Raw genomic sequence first — 20,334 nt, 5'->3', positions numbered from 1 at the left:
TTTACTCCGTGCGTGGACTTGGGGTTGGGCCATCTTACTCCGTGCGTGGACTTGGGGTTGGGCCATCTTACTCCGTGCGTGGACTTGGGGTTGGGCCATCTTACTCCGTGCGTGGACTTGGGGTTGGGCCATCTTACTCCGTGCGTGGACTTGGGGTTGGGCCATCTTACTCCGTGTGTGGACTTGGGGTTGGGCCATCTTACTCCGTGCGTGGACTTGGGGTTGGGCCATCTTACTCCGTGCGTGGACTTGGGGTTGGGCCATCTTACTCCGTGCGTGGACTTGGGGTTGGGCCATCTTACTCCGTGCGTGGACTTGGGGTTGGGCCATCTTACTCCGTGCGTGGACTTGGGGTTGGGCCATCTTACTCCGTGCGTGGACTTGGGGTTGGGCCATCTTACTCCGTGCGTGGACTTGGGGTTGGGCCATCTTACTCCGTGCGTGGACTTGGGGTTGGGCCATCTTACTCCGTGCGTGGACTTGGGGTTGGGCCATCTTACTCCGTGCGTGGACTTGGGGTTGGGCCATCTTACTCCGTGCGTGGACTTGGGGTTGGGCCATCTTACTCCGTGCGTGGACTTGGGGTTGGGCCATCTTACTCCGTGCGTGGACTTGGGGTTGGGCCATCTTACTCCGTGCGTGGACTTGGGGTTGGGCCATCTTACTCCGTGCGTGGACTTGGGGTTGGGCCATCTTACTCCGTGCGTGGACTTGGGGTTGGGCCATCTTACTCCGTGCGTGGACTTGGGGTTGGGCCATCTTACTCCGTGCGTGGACTTGGGGTTGGGCCATCTTACTCCGTGCGTGGACTTGGGGTTGGGCCATCTTACTCCGTGCGTGGACTTGGGGTTGGGCCATCTTACTCCGTGCGTGGACTTGGGGTTGGGCCATCTTACTCCGTGCGTGGACTTGGGGTTGGGCCATCTTACTCCGTGCGTGGACTTGGGGTTGGGCCATCTTACTCCGTGCGTGGACTTGGGGTTGGGCCATCTTACTCCGTGCGTGGACTTGGGGTTGGGCCATCTTACTCCGTGCGTGGACTTGGGGTTGGGCCATCTTACTCCGTGCGTGGACTTGGGGTTGGGCCATCTTACTCCGTGCGTGGACTTGGGGTTGGGCCATCTTACTCCGTGCGTGGACTTGGGGTTGGGCCATCTTACTCCGTGCGTGGACTTGGGGTTGGGCCATCTTACTCCGTGCGTGGACTTGGGGTTGGGCCATCTTACTCCGTGCGTGGACTTGGGGTTGGGCCATCTTACTCCGTGCGTGGACTTGGGGTTGGGCCATCTTACTCCGTGCGTGGACTTGGGGTTGGGCCATCTTACTCCGTGCGTGGACTTGGGGTTGGGCCATCTTACTCCGTGCGTGGACTTGGGGTTGGGCCATCTTACTCCGTGCGTGGACTTGGGGTTGGGCCATCTTACTCCGTGCGTGGACTTGGGGTTGGGCCATCTTACTCCGTGCGTGGACTTGGGGTTGGGCCATCTTACTCCGTGCGTGGACTTGGGGTTGGGCCATCTTACTCCGTGCGTGGACTTGGGGTTGGGCCATCTTACTCCGTGCGTGGACTTGGGGTTGGGCCATCTTACTCCGTGCGTGGACTTGGGGTTGGGCCATCTTACTCCGTGCGTGGACTTGGGGTTGGGCCATCTTACTCCGTGAGGGGACTTGGGGTTGGGCCATCTTACTCCGTGAGGGGACTTGGGGTTGGGCCATCTTACTCCGTGAGGGGACTTGGGGTTGGGCCATCTTACTCCGTGAGGGGACTTGGGGTTGGGCCATCTTACTCCGTGAGGGGACTTGGGGTTGGGCCATCTTACTCCGTGAGAGGACTTGGGGTTGGGCCATTTTACTCCGTGAGGGGACTTGGGGTTGGGCCATCTTACTCCGTGCGTGGACTTGGGGTTGGGCCATCTTACTCCGTGCGTGGACTTGGGGTTGGGCCATCTTACTCAGTGCGTGGACTTGGGGTTGGGCCATCTTACTCAGTGCGTGGACTTGGGGTTGGGCCATCTTACTCCGTGCGTGGACTTGGGGTTGGGCCATCTTACTCCGTGCGTGGACTTGGGGTTGGGTCATCTTACTCCGTGCGTGGACTTGGGGTTGGGCCATCTTACTCCGTGCGTGGACTTGGGGTTGGGCCATCTTACTCCGTGCGTGGACTTGGGGTTGGGCCATCTTACTCCGTGCGTGGACTTGGGGTTGGGCCATCTTACTCCGTGCGTGGACTTGGGGTTGGGCCATCTTACTCCGTGAGGGGACTTGGGGTTGGGCCATTTTACTCCGTGAGGGGACTTGGGGTTGGGCCATCTTACTCCGTGCGTGGACTTGGGGTTGGGCCATCTTACTCCGTGCGTGGACTTGGGGTTGGGCCATCTTACTCCGTGCGTGGACTTGGGGTTGGGCCATCTTACTCCGTGCGTGGACTTGGGGTTGGGCCATCTTACTCCGTGCGTGGACTTGGGGTTGGGCCATCTTACTCCGTGCGTGGACTTGGGGTTGGGCCATCTTACTCCGTGCGTGGACTTGGGGTTGGGCCATCTTACTCCGTGCGTGGACTTGGGGTTGGGCCATCTTACTCCGTGCGTGGGCTTGGGGTTGGGCCATCTTACTCCGTGAGGGGGCTTGGGGTTGGGCCATCTTACTCCGTGAGGGGGCTTGGGGTTGGGCCATCTTACTCCGTGAGGGGGCTTGGGGTTGGGCCATCTTACTCCGTGAGGGGGCTTGGGGTTGGGCCATCTTACTCCGTGAGGGGGTTTGGGGTTGGGCCATTTTACTCCGTGAGGGGACTTGGGGTTGGGCCATTTTACTCCGTGAGGGGACTTGGGGTTGGGCCATTTTACTCCGTGAGGGGACTTGGGGTTGGGCCATTTTACTCCGTGAGGGGACTTGGGGTTGGGCCATTTTACTCCGTGAGGGGACTTGGGGTTGGGCCATTTTACTCCGTGAGGGGACTTGGGGTTGGGCCATTTTACTCCGTGAGGGGACTTGGGGTTGGGCCATTTTACTCCGTGAGGGGACTTGGGGTTGGGCCATTTTACTCCGTGAGGGGACTTGGGGTTGGGCCATTTTACTCCGTGAGGGGACTTGGGGTTGGGCCATTTTACTCCGTGAGGGGACTTGGGGTTGGGCCATTTTACTCCGTGAGGGGACTTGGGGTTGGGCCATTTTACTCCGTGAGGGGACTTGGGGTTGGGCCATTTTACTCCGTGAGGGGACTTGGGGTTGGGCCATTTTACTCCGTGAGGGGACTTGGGGTTGGGCCATTTTACTCCGTGAGGGGACTTGGGGTTGGGCCATTTTACTCCGTGAGGGGACTTGGGGTTGGGCCATCTTACTCCGTGAGGGGACTTGGGGTTGGGCCATCTTACTCCGTGAGGGGACTTGGGGTTGGGCCATCTTACTCCGTGCGTGGACTTGGGGTTGGGCCATCTTACTCCGTGCGTGGACTTGGGGTTGGGCCATCTTACTCCGTGCGTGGACTTGGGGTTGGGCCATCTTACTCCGTGCGTGGACTTGGGGTTGGGCCATCTTACTCCGTGCGTGGACTTGGGGTTGGGCCATCTTACTCCGTGCGTGGACTTGGGGTTGGGCCATCTTACTCCGTGCGTGGACTTGGGGTTGGGCCATCTTACTCCGTGCGTGGACTTGGGGTTGGGCCATCTTACTCCGTGCGTGGACTTGGGGTTGGGCCATCTTACTCCGTGCGTGGACTTGGGGTTGGGCCATCTTACTCCGTGCGTGGACTTGGGGTTGGGCCATCTTACTCCGTGCGTGGACTTGGGGTTGGGCCATCTTACTCCGTGCGTGGACTTGGGGTTGGGCCATCTTACTCCGTGCGTGGACTTGGGGTTGGGCCATCTACTCCGTGCGTGGACTTGGGGTTGGGCCATCTTACTCCGTGCGTGGACTTGGGGTTGGGCCTTCTTACTCCGTGCGTGGACTTGGGGTTGGGCCATCTTACTCCGTGCGTGGACTTGGGGTTGGGCCATCTTACTCCGTGCGTGGACTTGGGGTTGGGCCATCTTACTCCGTGCGTGGACTTGGGGTTGGGCCATCTTACTCCGTGCGTGGACTTGGGGTTGGGCCATCTTACTCCGTGCGTGGACTTGGGGTTGGGCCATCTTACTCCGTGCGTGGACTTGGGGTTGGGCCATCTTACTCCGTGCGTGGACTTGGGGTTGGGCCATCATACTCCGTGCGTGGACTTGGGGTTGGGCCATCTTACTCCGTGCGTGGACTTGGCGTTGGGCCATCTTACTCCGTGCGTGGACTTGGCGTTGGGCCATCTTACTCCGTGCGTGGACTTGGCGTTGGGCCATCTTACTCCGTGCGTGGACTTGGCGTTGGGCCATCTTACTCCGTGCGTGGACTTGGGGTTGGGCCATCTTACTCCGTGCGTGGACTTGGGGTTGGGCCATCTTACTCCGTGCGTGGACTTGGGGTTGGGCCATCTTACTCCGTGCGTGGACTTGGGGTTGGGCCATCTTACTCCGTGCGTGGACTTGGGGTTGGGCCATCTTACTCCGTGCGTGGACTTGGGGTTGGGCCATCTTACTCCGTGCGTGGACTTGGGGTTGGGCCATCTTACTCCGTGCGTGGACTTGGGGTTGGGCCATCTTACTCCGTGCGTGGACTTGGGGTTGGGCCATCTTACTCCGTGCGTGGACTTGGGGTTGGGCCATCTTACTCCGTGCGTGGACTTGGGGTTGGGCCATCTTACTCCGTGCGTGGACTTGGGGTTGGGCCATCTTACTCCGTGCGTGGACTTGGGGTTGGGCCATCTTACTCCGTGCGTGGACTTGGGGTTGGGCCATCTTACTCCGTGCGTGGACTTGGGGTTGGGCCATCTTACTCCGTGCGTGGACTTGGGGTTGGGCCATCTTACTCCGTGCGTGGACTTGGGGTTGGGCCATCTTACTCCGTGCGTGGACTTGGGGTTGGGCCATCTTACTCCGTGCGTGGACTTGGGGTTGGGCCATCTTACTCCGTGCGTGGACTTGGGGTTGGGCCATCTTACTCCGTGCGTGGACTTGGGGTTGGGCCATCTTACTCCGTGCGTGGACTTGGGGTTGGGCCATCTTACTCCGTGCGTGGACTTGGGGTTGGGCCATCTTACTCCGTGCGTGGACTTGGGGTTGGGCCATCTTACTCCGTGCGTGGACTTGGGGTTGGGCCATCTTACTCCGTGCGTGGACTTGGGGTTGGGCCATCTTACTCCGTGCGTGGACTTGGGGTTGGGCCATCTTACTCCGTGCGTGGACTTGGGGTTGGGCCATCTTACTCCGTGCGTGGACTTGGGGTTGGGCCATCTTACTCCGTGCGTGGACTTGGGGTTGGGCCATCTTACTCCGTGCGTGGACTTGGGGTTGGGCCATCTTACTCCGTGCGTGGACTTGGGGTTGGGCCATCTTACTCCGTGCGTGGACTTGGGGTTGGGCCATCTTACTCCGTGCGTGGACTTGGGGTTGGGCCATCTTACTCCGTGCGTGGACTTGGGGTTGGGCCATCTTACTCCGTGCGTGGACTTGGGGTTGGGCCATCTTACTCCGTGCGTGGACTTGGGGTTGGGCCATCTTACTCCGTGCGGGGACTTGGGGTTGGGCCATCTTACTCCGTGAGGGGACTTGGGGTTGGGCCATCTTACTCCGTGAGGGGACTTGGGGTTGGGCCATCTTACTCCGTGAGGGGACTTGGGGTTGGGCCATCTTACTCCGTGAGGGGACTTGGGGTTGGGCCATCTTACTCCGTGAGGGGACTTGGGGTTGGGCCATCTTACTCCGTGAGGGGACTTGGGGTTGGGCCATCTTACTCCGTGAGGGGACTTGGGTTTGGCCATGTTACTCCGTGAGGGGACTTGGGTTTGGCCATTTTACTCCGTGAGGGGACTTGGGTTTGGCCATTTTACTCCGTGAGGGGACTTGGGGTTGGGCCATTTTACTCCGTGAGGGGACTTGGGGTTGGGCCATCTTACTCCGTGAGGGGACTTGGGGTTGGGCCATCTTACTCCGTGCGTGGACTTGGGGTTGGGCCATCTTACTCCGTGCGTGGACTTGGGGTTGGGCCATCTTACTCCGTGCGTGGACTTGGGGTTGGGCCATCTTACTCCGTGCGTGGACTTGGGGTTGGGCCATCTTACTCCGTGCGTGGACTTGGGGTTGGGCCATCTTACTCAGTGCGTGGACTTGGGGTTGGGCCATCTTACTCCGTGCGTGGACTTGGGGTTGGGCCATCTTACTCCGTGCGTGGACTTGGGGTTGGGCCATCTTACTCCGTGCGTGGACTTGGGTTTGGGCCATCTTACTCCGTGCGTGGACTTGGGTTTGGGCCATCTTACTCCGTGCGTGGACTTGGGGTTGGGCCATCTTACTCCGTGCGTGGACTTGGGGTTGGGCCATCTTACTCCGTGCGTGGACTTGGGGTTGGGCCATCTTACTCCGTGAGGGGACTTGGGGTTGGGCCATTTTACTCCGTGAGGGGACTTGGGGTTGGGCCATCTTACTCCGTGAGGGGACTTGGGGTTGGGCCATCTTACTCCGTGCGTGGACTTGGGGTTGGGCCATCTACTCCGTGCGTGGACTTGGGGTTGGGCCATCTACTCCGTGCGTGGACTTGGGGTTGGGCCATCTTACTCCGTGCGTGGACTTGGGGTTGGGCCATCTTACTCCGTGCGTGGACTTGGGGTTGGGCCATCTTACTCCGTGCGTGGACTTGGGGTTGGGCCATCTTACTCCGTGCGTGGACTTGGGGTTGGGCCATCTTACTCCGTGCGTGGACTTGGGGTTGGGCCATCTTACTCTGTGCGTGGACTTGGGGTTGGGCCATCTTACTCCGTGCGTGGACTTGGGGTTGGGCCATCTTACTCCGTGCGTGGACTTGGGGTTGGGCCATCTTACTCCGTGCGTGGACTTGGGGTTGGGCCATCTTACTCCGTGCGTGGACTTGGGGTTGGGCCATCTTACTCCGTGCGTGGACTTGGGGTTGGGCCATCTTACTCCGTGCGTGGACTTGGGGTTGGGCCATCTTACTCCGTGCGTGGACTTGGGGTTGGGCCATCTTACTCCGTGCGTGGACTTGGGGTTGGGCCATCTTACTCCGTGCGTGGACTTGGGGTTGGGCCATCTTACTCCGTGCGTGGACTTGGGGTTGGGCCATCTTACTCCGTGAGGGGGCTTGGGGTTGGGCCATCTTACTCCGTGAGGGGGCTTGGGGTTGGGCCATCTTACTCCGTGAGGGGGCTTGGGGTTGGGCCATCTTACTCCGTGTGGGGGTTTGGGGTTGGGCCATCTTACTCCGTGAGGGGGTTTGGGGTTGGGCCATCTTACTCCGTGAGGGGACTTGGGGTTGGGCCATCTTACTCCGTGAGGGGACTTGGGGTTGGGCCATCTTACTCCGTGAGGGGACTTGGGGTTGGGCCATCTTACTCCGTGAGGGGACTTGGGGTTGGGCCATCTTACTCCGTGAGGGGACTTGGGGTTGGGCCATCTTACTCCGTGACGGGACTTGGGGTTGGGCCATCTTACTCCGTGACGGGACTTGGGGTTGGGCCATCTTACTCCGTGAGGGGACTTGGGGTTGGGCCATCTTACTCCGTGAGGGGACTTGGGGTTGGGCCATCTTACTCCGTGAGGGGACTTGGGGTTGGGCCATTTTACTCCGTGAGGGGACTTGGGGTTGGGCCATTTTACTCCGTGAGTGGACTTGGGGCTGGGCCATTTTACTCCGTGAGGGGACTTGGGGCTGGGCCATTTTACTCCGTGAGGGGACTTGGGGTTACTCCGTGCGTGGACTTGGGGTTACTCCGTGCGTGGACTTGGGGTTACTCCGTGCGTGGACTTGGGGTTACTCCGTGCGTGGACTTGGGGTTACTCCGTGCGTGGACTTGGGGTTACTCCGTGCGTGGACTTGGGGTTACTCCGTGCGTGGACTTGGGGTTACTCCGTGCGTGGACTTGGGGTTACTCCGTGCGTGGACTTGGGGTTACTCCGTGCGTGGACTTGGGGTTACTCCGTGCGTGGACTTGGGGTTACTCCGTGCGTGGACTTGGGGTTACTCCGTGCGTGGACTTGGGGTTACTCCGTGCGTGGACTTGGGGTTACTCCGTGCGTGGACTTGGGGTTACTCCGTGCGGGGACTTGGGGTTACTCCGTGCGGGGACTTGGGGTTACTCCGTGCGGGGACTTGGGGTTGGGCCATCTTACTCCGTGAGGGGACTTGGGGTTGGGCCATCTTACTCCGTGAGGGGACTTGGGGTTGGGCCATCTTACTCCGTGAGGGGACTTGGGGTTGGGCCATCTTACTCCGTGAGGGGACTTGGGGTTACTCCGTGAGGGGACTTGGGGTTACTCCGTGAGGGGACTTGGGGTTGCTCCGTGCGTGGACTTGGGGTTGCTCCGTGCGTGGACTTGGGGTTGCTCCGTGCGTGGACTTGGGGTTGCTCCGTGCGTGGACTTGGGGTTGCTCCGTGCGTGGACTTGGGGTTGCTCCGTGCGTGGACTTGGGGTTGCTCCGTGCGTGGACTTGGGGTTGCTCCGTGCGTGGACTTGGGGTTGCTCCGTGCGGGGACTTGGGGTTGCTCCGTGCGGGGACTTGGGGTTGCTCCGTGCGGGGACTTGGGGTTGCTCCGTGCGGGGACTTGGGGTTGCTCCGTGCGGGGACTTGGGGTTGCTCCGTGCGGGGACTTGGGGTTGCTCCGTGCGGGGACTTGGGGTTGCTCCGTGCGGGGACTTGGGGTTGCTCCGTGCGGGGACTTGGGGTTGCTCCGTGCGGGGACTTGGGGTTGCTCCGTGCGGGGACTTGGGGTTGCTCCGTGCGGGGACTTGGGGTTGCTCCGTGCGGGGACTTGGGGTTGCTCCGTGCGGGGACTTGGGGTTGCTCCGTGCGGGGACTTGGGGTTGCTCCGTGCGGGGACTTGGGGTTGCTCCGTGCGGGGACTTGGGGTTGCTCCGTGCGGGGACTTGGGGTTGCTCCGTGCGGGGACTTGGGGTTGCTCCGTGCGGGGACTTGGGGTTGCTCCGTGCGGGGACTTGGGGTTGCTCCGTGCGGGGACTTGGGGTTGCTCCGTGCGGGGACTTGGGGTTGCTCCGTGCGGGGACTTGGGGTTGCTCCGTGCGGGGACTTGGGGTTGCTCCGTGCGGGGACTTGGGGTTGCTCCGTGCGGGGACTTGGGGTTGCTCCGTGCGGGGACTTGGGGTTGCTCCGTGCGGGGACTTGGGGTTGCTCCGTGCGGGGACTTGGGGTTGCTCCGTGCGGGGACTTGGGGTTGCTCCGTGCGGGGACTTGGGGTTGCTCCGTGCGGGGACTTGGGGTTGCTCCGTGCGGGGACTTGGGGTTGCTCCGTGCGGGGACTTGGGGTTGCTCCGTGCGGGGACTTGGGGTTGCTCCGTGCGGGGACTTGGGGTTGCTCCGTGCGGGGACTTGGGGTTGCTCCGTGCGGGGACTTGGGGTTGCTCCGTGCGGGGACTTGGGGTTGCTCCGTGCGGGGACTTGGGGTTGCTCCGTGCGGGGACTTGGGGTTGCTCCGTGCGGGGACTTGGGGTTGCTCCGTGCGGGGACTTGGGGTTGCTCCGTGCGGGGACTTGGGGTTGCTCCGTGCGGGGACTTGGGGTTGCTCCGTGCGGGGACTTGGGGTTGCTCCGTGCGGGGACTTGGGGTTGCTCCGTGCGGGGACTTGGGGTTGCTCCGTGCGGGGACTTGGGGTTGCTCCGTGCGGGGACTTGGGGTTGCTCCGTGCGGGGACTTGGGGTTGCTCCGTGCGGGGACTTGGGGTTGCTCCGTGCGGGGACTTGGGGTTGCTCCGTGCGGGGACTTGGGGTTGCTCCGTGCGGGGACTTGGGGTTGCTCCGTGCGGGGACTTGGGGTTGCTCCGTGCGGGGACTTGGGGTTGCTCCGTGCGGGGACTTGGGGTTGCTCCGTGCGGGGACTTGGGGTTGCTCCGTGCGGGGACTTGGGGTTGCTCCGTGCGGGGACTTGGGGTTGCTCCGTGCGGGGACTTGGGGTTGCTCCGTGCGGGGACTTGGGGTTGCTCCGTGCGGGGACTTGGGGTTGCTCCGTGCGGGGACTTGGGGTTGCTCCGTGCGGGGACTTGGGGTTGCTCCGTGCGGGGACTTGGGGTTGCTCCGTGCGGGGACTTGGGGTTGCTCCGTGCGGGGACTTGGGGTTGCTCCGTGCGGGGACTTGGGGTTGCTCCGTGCGGGGACTTGGGGTTGCTCCGTGCGGGGACTTGGGGTTGCTCCGTGCGGGGACTTGGGGTTGCTCCGTGCGGGGACTTGGGGTTGCTCCGTGCGGGGACTTGGGGTTGCTCCGTGCGGGGACTTGGGGTTGCTCCGTGCGGGGACTTGGGGTTGCTCCGTGCGGGGACTTGGGGTTGCTCCGTGCGGGGACTTGGGGTTGCTCCGTGCGGGGACTTGGGGTTGCTCCGTGCGGGGACTTGGGGTTGCTCCGTGCGGGGACTTGGGGTTGCTCCGTGCGGGGACTTGGGGTTGCTCCGTGCGGGGACTTGGGGTTGCTCCGTGCGGGGACTTGGGGTTGCTCCGTGCGGGGACTTGGGGTTGCTCCGTGCGGGGACTTGGGGTTGCTCCGTGCGGGGACTTGGGGTTGCTCCGTGCGGGGACTTGGGGTTGCTCCGTGCGGGGACTTGGGGTTGCTCCGTGCGGGGACTTGGGGTTGCTCCGTGCGGGGACTTGGGGTTGCTCCGTGCGGGGACTTGGGGTTGCTCCGTGCGGGGACTTGGGGTTGCTCCGTGCGGGGACTTGGGGTTGCTCCGTGCGGGGACTTGGGGTTGGCTCCGTGCGGGGACTTGGGGTTGGGCCATCCTGCTCCGTGCGGGGACTTGGGGTTGGGCCATCCTGCTCCGTGCGGGGACTTGGGGTTGGGCCATCCTGCTCCGTGCGGGGACTTGGGGTTGGGCCATCCTGCTCCGTGCGGGCACTTGGGGTTGGGCCATCCTGCTCCGTGCGGGCACTTGGGGTTGGGCCATCCTGCTCCGTGCGGGCACTTGGGGTTGGGCCATCCTGCTCCGTGCGGGCACTTGGGGTTGGGCCATCCTGCTCCGTGCGGGCACTTGGGGTTGGGCCATCCTGCTCCGTGCGGGCACTTGGGGTTGGGCCATCCTGCTCCGTGCGGGCACTTGGGGTTGGGCCATCCTGCTCCGTGCGGGGACTTGGGGTTGGGCCATCCTGCTCCGTGCGGGGACTTGGGGTTGGGCCATCTTGCTCCGTGCGGGGACTTGGGGTTGGGCCATCTTGCTCCGTGCGGGGACTTGGGGTTGGGCCATCTTGCTCCGTGCGGGGACTTGGGGTTGGGCCATCTTGCTCCGTGCGGGGACTTGGGGTTGGGCCATCTTGCTCCGTGCGGGGACTTGGGGTTGGGCCATCTTGCTCCGTGCGGGGACTTGGGGTTGGGCCATCTTGCTCCGTGCGGGGACTTGGGGTTGGGCCATCTTGCTCCGTGCGGGGACTTGGGGTTGGGCCATCTTGCTCCGTGCGGGGACTTGGGGTTGGGCCATCTTGCTCCGTGCGGGGACTTGGGGTTGGGCCATCTTGCTCCGTGCGGGGACTTGGGGTTGGGCCATCTTGCTCCGTGCGGGGACTTGGGGTTGGGCCATCTTGCTCCGTGCGGGGACTTGGGGTTGGGCCATCTTGCTCCGTGCGGGGACTTGGGGTTGGGCCATCTTGCTCCGTGCGGGGACTTGGGGTTGGGCCATCTTGCTCCGTGCGGGGACTTGGGGTTGGGCCATCTTGCTCCGTGCGGGGACTTGGGGTTGGGCCATCTTGCTCCGTGCGGGGACTTGGGGTTGGGCCATCTTGCTCCGTGCGGGGACTTGGGGTTGGGCCATCTTGCTCCGTGCGGGGACTTGGGGTTGGGCCATCTTGCTCCGTGCGGGGACTTGGGGTTGGGCCATCTTGCTCCGTGCGGGGACTTGGGGTTGGGCCATCTTGCTCCGTGCGGGGACTTGGGGTTGGGCCATCTTGCTCCGTGCGGGGACTTGGGGTTGGGCCATCTTGCTCCGTGCGGGGACTTGGGGTTGGGCCATCTTGCTCCGTGCGGGGACTTGGGGTTGGGCCATCTTGCTCCGTGCGGGGACTTGGGGTTGGGCCATCTTGCTCCGTGCGGGGACTTGGGGTTGGGCCATCTTGCTCCGTGCGGGGACTTGGGGTTGGGCCATCTTGCTCCGTGCGGGGACTTGGGGTTGGGCCATCTTGCTCCGTGCGGGGACTTGGGGTTGGGCCATCTTGCTCCGTGCGGGGACTTGGGGTTGGGCCATCTTGCTCCGTGCGGGGACTTGGGGTTGGGCCATCTTGCTCCGTGCGGGGACTTGGGGTTGGGCCATCTTGCTCCGTGCGGGGACTTGGGGTTGGGCCATCTTGCTCCGTGCGGGGACTTGGGGTTGGGCCATCTTGCTCCGTGCGGGGACTTGGGGTTGGGCCATCTTGCTCCGTGCGGGGACTTGGGGTTGGGCCATCTTGCTCCGTGCGGGGACTTGGGGTTGGGCCATCTTGCTCCGTGCGGGGACTTGGGGTTGGGCCATCTTGCTCCGTGCGGGGACTTGGGGTTGGGCCATCTTGCTCCGTGCGGGGACTTGGGGTTGGGCCATCTTGCTCCGTGCGGGGACTTGGGGTTGGGCCATCTTGCTCCGTGCGGGGACTTGGGGTTGGGCCATCTTGCTCCGTGCGGGGACTTGGGGTTGGGCCATCTTGCTCCGTGCGGGGACTTGGGGTTGGGCCATCTTGCTCCGTGCGGGGACTTGGGGTTGGGCCATCTTGCTCCGTGCGGGGACTTGGGGTTGGGCCATCTTGCTCCGTGCGGGGACTTGGGGTTGGGCCATCTTGCTCCGTGCGGGGACTTGGGGTTGGGCCATCTTGCTCCGTGCGGGGACTTGGGGTTGGGCCATCTTGCTCCGTGCGGGGACTTGGGGTTGGGCCATCTTGCTCCGTGCGGGGACTTGGGGTTGGGCCATCTTGCTCCGTGCGGGGACTTGGGGTTGGGCCATCTTGCTCCGTGCGGGGACTTGGGGTTGGGCCATCTTGCTCCGTGCGGGGACTTGGGGTTGGGCCATCTTGCTCCGTGCGGGGACTTGGGGTTGGGCCATCTTGCTCCGTGCGGGGACTTGGGGTTGGGCCATCTTGCTCCGTGCGGGGACTTGGGGTTGGGCCATCTTGCTCCGTGCGGGGACTTGGGGTTGGGCCATCTTGCTCCGTGCGGGGACTTGGGGTTGGGCCATCTTGCTCCGTGCGGGGACTTGGGGTTGGGCCATCTTGCTCCGTGCGGGGACTTGGGGTTGGGCCATCTTGCTCCGTGCGGGGACTTGGGGTTGGGCCATCTTGCTCCGTGCGGGGACTTGGGGTTGGGCCATCTTGCTCCGTGCGGGGACTTGGGGTTGGGCCATCTTGCTCCGTGCGGGGACTTGGGGTTGGGCCATCTTGCTCCGTGCGGGGACTTGGGGTTGGGCCATCTTGCTCCGTGCGGGGACTTGGGGTTGGGCCATCTTGCTCCGTGCGGGGACTTGGGGTTGGGCCATCTTGCTCCGTGCGGGGACTTGGGGTTGGGCCATCTTGCTCCGTGCGGGGACTTGGGGTTGGGCCATCTTGCTCCGTGCGGGGACTTGGGGTTGGGCCATCTTGCTCCGTGCGGGGACTTGGGGTTGGGCCATCTTGCTCCGTGCGGGGACTTGGGGTTGGGCCATCTTGCTCCGTGCGGGGACTTGGGGTTGGGCCATCTTGCTCCGTGCGGGGACTTGGGGTTGGGCCATCTTGCTCCGTGCGGGGACTTGGGGTTGGGCCATCTTGCTCCGTGCGGGGACTTGGGGTTGGGCCATCTTGCTCCGTGCGGGGACTTGGGGTTGGGCCATCTTGCTCCGTGCGGGGACTTGGGGTTGGGCCATCTTGCTCCGTGCGGGGACTTGGGGTTGGGCCATCTTGCTCCGTGCGGGGACTTGGGGTTGGGCCATCTTGCTCCGTGCGGGGACTTGGGGTTGGGCCATCTTGCTCCGTGCGGGGACTTGGGGTTGGGCAAGTTTCAGACAGCATTTATTCGTCTAACATTGACAGTTGCTCGTAATGTATTGCTATGTCTTGGAAAGATGCAGCGGAGTTAAATGTAGTTCAATGGCATAATGAGTTGAAGTCGTGTATCTATATGGAGGAAAAAAAAACATAATTTACATAATAATTGATTTTTTTGTTAATATGTGGACACCATATGTGAAGAATATGAATTTAGTAATATTGTAAGTTACTGAATGTTTTTGTGTATTTTTAATGCTTCCCTTTAGGAATCTGTTGTGGGAGGGGGAAGGGGATGGGTTTATTTTACTGTTTTTTTATTATTAGACTACTTATTCTGTAAAAGTCTGTTTATTTTTATTGAAAAAATACTAAATAAAGTTAAATCAATTCTAATATCCATTTTCATAAATGTTAATTAATTTGAGTGTGATTTGAATATGGATAAACTAATCAGACTTTGGAACTGCATTACTGTTGTTACCTTGAAGTAGATGATCAAAATATCAAGTGGAATGGGATCTTGAAATGGTCTTTGTATATGTACCAACCCATTTGTCCCCCAGTCTCTTTTCTAAAGTGGTCAAAAATTCAAATATCAAAGCCACTTTTGAAATAAAAGGCGTAGTATTACAACAGCACTTTGGATCGCTGTATGGTAAAACTAGGCAAAAAGTTAAAGAGCACATGGAGAAAAATTTTAAATGGGTTCTTCTGTGGACTAAATGTAAAAAGTGTGTGCAGACTTGAGGTGCTGAATCTCCTTACTTTCTCTGGAGTCACCGGATTGAGGGTATATCTCATTCCCCTGTTTTTATTTAAGACTGCTGATTCATGAGAAATTTTAACTGTATCACCAAAGTTGAGGTTTGTTGATCCCAAGTCAAAATGCTCTCTTCCTATTTTTTGCAGTTGGGCAACACTATAATCTTGTGGTGCCCTCTAAATGGGTTTCTCTTAAAAGCTGTTTGACAGTGATCTCATTGATCTTTTTGTATGCCTTTTTGCAGGTTCAATGACCTTCCTTGGTGTATATCTTGTGTTTGGATATGGAGCATCTTTATTGTGCAATTTGATTGGGTTTGTGTATCCAGCTTATTTTTCGTAAGTATGAATATTTTGGGGGAAATTACTCAATACACTTTGTATAACATAGTGCATGTTTTGACTTTGTATAAATTGTCAGTTTTTTTGGTTAACTCGGCCTTTATTATTCTGTTCAGTAGAAAAATTCAATGTTACTGCTTCCTTTAGCAGTTCAAATCCTAATGTGACTGCTGTATGTTGCATGATAAGATGAACAGTGAAAAATAGGATCCTGTCACAAAATTTGAGTTGGATGAGCTGGAAACTATATTCTGCAACTTTTTGCTTGTGATATTAATTCACCCAAAACATGTTTTGAAAGAATAATGAACACTATGTAGAATGCCTTTGGATGTGTTATGTCAGCCTTTGCAATTACTTTATCAGTAGTTCTCAATCTTTTCCACTCACATACCACTTTAAATAATCCACATGGTGTTAGTTGGGATTACTTAAGGTGGCATGTGAGGGGGAGGGGAGGTTGAGAACCACTGCTTTAGGTATTGATTGTCTTCAGAAAAGGATATCTGGCTTTAAGTTCTATCCCATTTTACTTATTTGCACATGCGATAACAATGTAGATTAGAAGCTGCAAATGCCACACAGCCCTTGCAGTATCTTGAAGGACTGAATGTGTCGGCATTAGTTTGACCACCTTGGTATCAATAAGCATGTCAGTGCTGCATCCAACCGAGTTAGAACCCCTGTAACTTTTGCCTGCTTTTAATTTAGTATACATGCAGTTTTCAGCCACCCCAAGTTCTGTTTCAGTTCCTTGAAGCAGTATCTAATTTCTGCTTGTATTCTGTACTTTTCAATCATTAAGTGTTAAGTGGTCTCATTACTGATGCCTGTTCCATGGTTTTAGTGGGTGGAGGCCACATAAATTGTCATTACAACCCTGGGGGCAACCATTTGGTTCATTAAATCAGTTCTGGCTATCTTGATCAACTTGTCAGTCCCATTTTTTTCCAGTAAATAAATTCAATTGAATGGCTGTTTCCTTGGACCAAGAAAACATGAGAAAATGTGTAATTTGATATGTAATCACTTTGGGTGTAGAATTTTTACTTGATGATCATTACTACCAGCTTGGTGATGGAAGTGGTTTAGACCACACAAGTTTAATCATCTGGTCCAATAAACTTGCATGAGCTTTTGCTAATAGAAAAGATAAATGAAAGGGGAAACTCGACTCCTAGGATCACAATCTTTTTTTCTCAATTGTAATCACAACTTTGCAGCAAAGAGCGTATCCAGTTGGAATAATAAATTGTGATATTGAAATGCTGCTGGCCTGCTGAATTTTTCCAACACTTTGTATATTTAAAAAAAGAATCCTATTTCAATTTTGTTTTTGTAAGTAACTGTTCCTCTGTGCATTAAAATGAAGCAAAGCATCCATTTTCCGAAAAAGAATGACATTTGCAATTCGTATTTTGATAACTGTTTTGAAAAGCAAAGTGTTCCTCCATTTTTAAATTAATGTTGGCATGTTTTTGCAGCATAATTATGATGAATGTTAATGTTCCTTTTTCAGAATCAAAGCTATTGAAAGCACAAATAAAGATGATGACACAAAATGGCTGACGTATTGGGTGGTATATGGAATATTCAGTGTTGCTGAATTCTTCTCGGATATTTTCCTCTATTGGTTTCCCTTTTATTATGTGGGCAAGGTCTGTACACCTTTTAAATGAATAAATTGATCTCTGGAATTTTTAATGTTCACAATATTGCCAAATCTAATGCATTCTTTACTGATAACCGAAGCTCTGGAGCACTAGAAATAGATGAAGTGAGAACTGTTCTCAGTTCAATTGAATTCTTGTTTGTGTGCTCAAATTTTCAGGATGTGAGATTTGTTGTATTTTCATGATAAAGCATCCTCTAATTTAATGGATTGCTGGGCTTTATTGTTTGGATTTAGTTGCTAATGTTGGAGTTTTTTGCCTGCAGTGTCTTTTCCTGCTATGGTGCATGGCACCGGTCGCGTGGAATGGTTCTCAGGTCATCTACAATCGAATTGTCCGCCCACTGTTCCTCAAGCATCATGCCAGAGTGGATAGTGTTGTTAATGACCTCAGTAGCAAGGCTCTGGATGCAGCAGAATGCATGACCAGGGAAGGTCAGTAAAATATTATATAATTGGCTACTCCGGGGCAGTTGTGCATTAAGATGACTTACTTTTAGGATGAAGTAGAAGACTTGTCTTTATCCCACCTGCCTTGCTGCTATTACAAAATCTATTTTTAAATGATTACGGCAAGTATACAGTTGCAGTTTGCGGCTCGTCTTATTGGTGATTTCTGAAAATCAATCAAAATTATGGTGTTTAGCATAGAAGGCACTAAAAAAAGTTGTTCAATTCGTTTCTCTACTGATATTAAAGAAAAACCTATTTGTTCATTCTGATGGAATTTATGGAACATGTTAGCGAAGCACAAGAACAGGCATTTCAGTGAAATATATCGAAATTAAACAAACTGTGCACATTGGTGTACATCTCTACTTTCTGCATATTCATGTGTATGACTTGGCTATATTTGTAGAAAAGAATCGATGTGCTCTTGCATTAAAATGTGTTTGTGCTAAAACTGCATCCTTTAGGAAATGGTATATGTTCAAAATTGAGTTTTCCAAAAATGGAAGGAGTACTTGCAACATAACTGAAAGATTGCATGTTCCTCCCCCAAAAAAAAACTATTGTCAGTCTATTTTTGACAATGAAATCGCCTGGTTGGAATGCTTCAAAACAGAACTGGCACATCCATTTTCACTTGTTCCCTATGTACTTAGATTGCAAATTATTTCTCTATTCCGTTATACTGCATTATAATCCTGCTGCTGACTGAAATAAATGCCCAATGGGACAAAATAGATGAAGAAAAGCAAATAAGGATTTTCAGGTCAAAGTAGAAAAAATATTGTGCTACAAGGTTCTAAATTAGAAAGAAGTCCTCAATTATTTATTAAATAATATGCCTAAATAAGAAGGTAAATGGTTTGTTTTCCAAATTCACATTAGGGTTGTTTTGAAGTAGACCATGTCTTAAAATTATTCCTGTTGGCTTGATACTACTTTATGTGCATCTAAAGTTACAATGGCACAACTTGTTCTGAGTATATATTAAGGTACTGAGTCATTTTCATTTTATCATGTCGTGCATTTTTATTCAAAGTGCTGAAGTTATGAAGTCAAAAATTGACAACAATTCAAAGTAAGGCTTTGTCAAAGAGGAGGTCTTGCAGAGAAGAGGCCGATGCCAATTCCAGAATGCGAGATTGGATGGATTGAGTCTTGTCTATCTCATTTAAAATGTATATTTGCATTGAGCTGAAATTTAAATTTTTCAAAATGTAATGGGAACCCTCTGGGCCTGAGCCTAAAACCATCTGTGCATTTTTGCCCTTTGAACTGGAGGGAGACTGTCGAATGGGACTTTGCAAATGTAACAGACGAAAAACAGCCCTTTTGCACTTCCAGGAGTTGTTTAACTCTGCTACTTTTCAAAAGTTGTGAGGTGCTTAATGTAGAAGGATGTGGTCAATGTGTACCACTGGTATTTGGTGGAATACAGCGATTTGGCAATTTAAGAGGGCTGTTGCATGTTAAATGAGAATGCTAGTTAGCACCATATGTTGCCTTGTACAGAGATGGGCTGATCCCCAAATAGATGGGCATTACATCTAAACTGTTGGTAATCAGCAGTTTTAGTCAAAATTCATGGAGAAAACTTGTCCATCACCTCAATTTGACCATGCTGACTAAGTCTCATTTGACTGAGTTCAGCTGACATCCCACTAAACCTTTCCTATCCATGAATCTGTCTAAATATGTCCCTACTGCCCCATCATCTGGCAGTTTGTTCTCCATCCCCTGGGAAGAAGGTGTGCTTGATTACTTTTTAAATCTTTCCCCTTTCCTTGAATCTATGGCCTTTACTATATTTTGGGTAAAGAATGCCCTTGTTGGCTACAATTATTAAACCACAATGAACATGTTTCAATGATTCAAATCTGATTTGGGCAAAAAAAATCAAAATTACCGAGATATAAAATGAAAGTTTATCCTATTATGTGGACTGACTAACTTGTCTTTAAGGATATATTTGCTACATGGGCTGTGGTGATCTGAAAATCTCTGCAGGATGAACAATTGAAGATGGACTTGACTAGTCTCTAATTTACATTAATGTTTCTATCATTTTGTTTTCCTGCTTTAGTTTTGCAGACATTGTGTAACAGCAAGAGCCTCGTAAGGACAGATGCAAGACCTAAACAGTTAGCTGATGCATCTGTATGTAACTAAACAGACCTGCCTTTGTTAGATCAGAACACATTGTGGTTTATCGTGAACTGTTTTTTAAAGGGAGGTAATGCATTATTAATTGGAATTTGAACTCTTTCAATTTGTGATAAGTATTGACGTATAAATGTTTTTAAATTCCTTTCCCATACATCATATTTTAAGTTTTTCGGACCTGCGCTAACAATTAATATTCCATAAACTCCTATAGTGAGAAAGCAAAGATTTTTGCTTCCTTGTTTCAAAGTGTTTTTAAACAAATGTATATATCCAGGTGATGTAAACAAATTGATATGACATTATTTAATAAAATGGGGAAACAGATCCCACTGTATTGTAATACAGTAAAGTGGCTATAATTGTTCTTCCACTAATAAACAACATCATGATAAACCAATTTGTCCCACTAGCTAAAATCGTGTTCCAATAGCAGTTTTAGTAGTTTACATGCTTTTGCTGTAATTGCATGTAAACTGATTTCCTAAGTATGCTAATCCATCCAGTGCTCTATGCCATAGCTCGAAAGCTTTTTATGTAATGCATTTCCTAGTTTTGTCTTCACCTTGGGTTGGTAAGAAATGTGTTTCAAGGCTTTTGTGCAATTTTAAAACCTTGCCCTGATTTCTTGTCAACATGTTGAGCAATTGAATGCCACAAAATTGGATCTTGCATATGAAGTGGGAACAGAACCTTGTAGCTTTCCATAAATTTTTGGTGTATGTAGGCCAGTAGCAATTACCTGTTGAAAGAACACCTGTTCCCTTTAAATGTCCTCCAAGTTTTGCTTGGAGATGATGTTGGTTATGTTAGACATGTCCCTTTTTTAATCTCTGGTATCCACTTGGTGAAGGGAGAGGAAGGAAAGGAATTTGGATCATAATTGAAAGGCAGTTTTAAAGATGTCAAATTTTCCAGTGATTTGAGTTAATGTCAGCA

At 54.7% G+C, this 20,334-nt stretch overlaps 1 protein-coding gene across 6 annotated transcripts in view; it reads left to right on the top strand.

The window, feature by feature from the left end:
- Positions 1-20,334, top strand: part of LOC138758762 (receptor expression-enhancing protein 6-like) — a 37,387-nt gene that overhangs the window by 6,812 nt on the left and 10,241 nt on the right. For 4 of the 6 annotated variants that reach the window (XM_069928120.1, XM_069928119.1, XM_069928116.1 and 1 more), the window contains exons 2-5: positions 15,014-15,107; positions 16,630-16,768; positions 17,049-17,217; positions 19,316-19,389. In XM_069928120.1, coding sequence (XP_069784221.1) covers positions 15,019-15,107; positions 16,630-16,768; positions 17,049-17,217; positions 19,316-19,389 — 471 coding nt within the window. In that variant the 5' untranslated portion in view covers positions 15,014-15,018. Of the gene's footprint in view, positions 1-15,013; positions 15,108-16,629; positions 16,769-17,048; positions 17,218-19,315; positions 19,466-20,334 lie in introns of all 6 variants that reach the window. The other 2 variants (XR_011354419.1, XM_069928118.1) reach the window with 2 other exon arrangements.

This window comes from Narcine bancroftii, chromosome 3 (genome assembly GCF_036971445.1).
Source record: "Narcine bancroftii isolate sNarBan1 chromosome 3, sNarBan1.hap1, whole genome shotgun sequence".
Classification (NCBI taxonomy): domain Eukaryota; kingdom Metazoa; phylum Chordata; class Chondrichthyes; order Torpediniformes; family Narcinidae; genus Narcine; species Narcine bancroftii.
The sequence above is the reverse complement of the archived record's forward strand: the minus strand, read 5'-3'. Positions and strand labels throughout refer to the sequence as shown.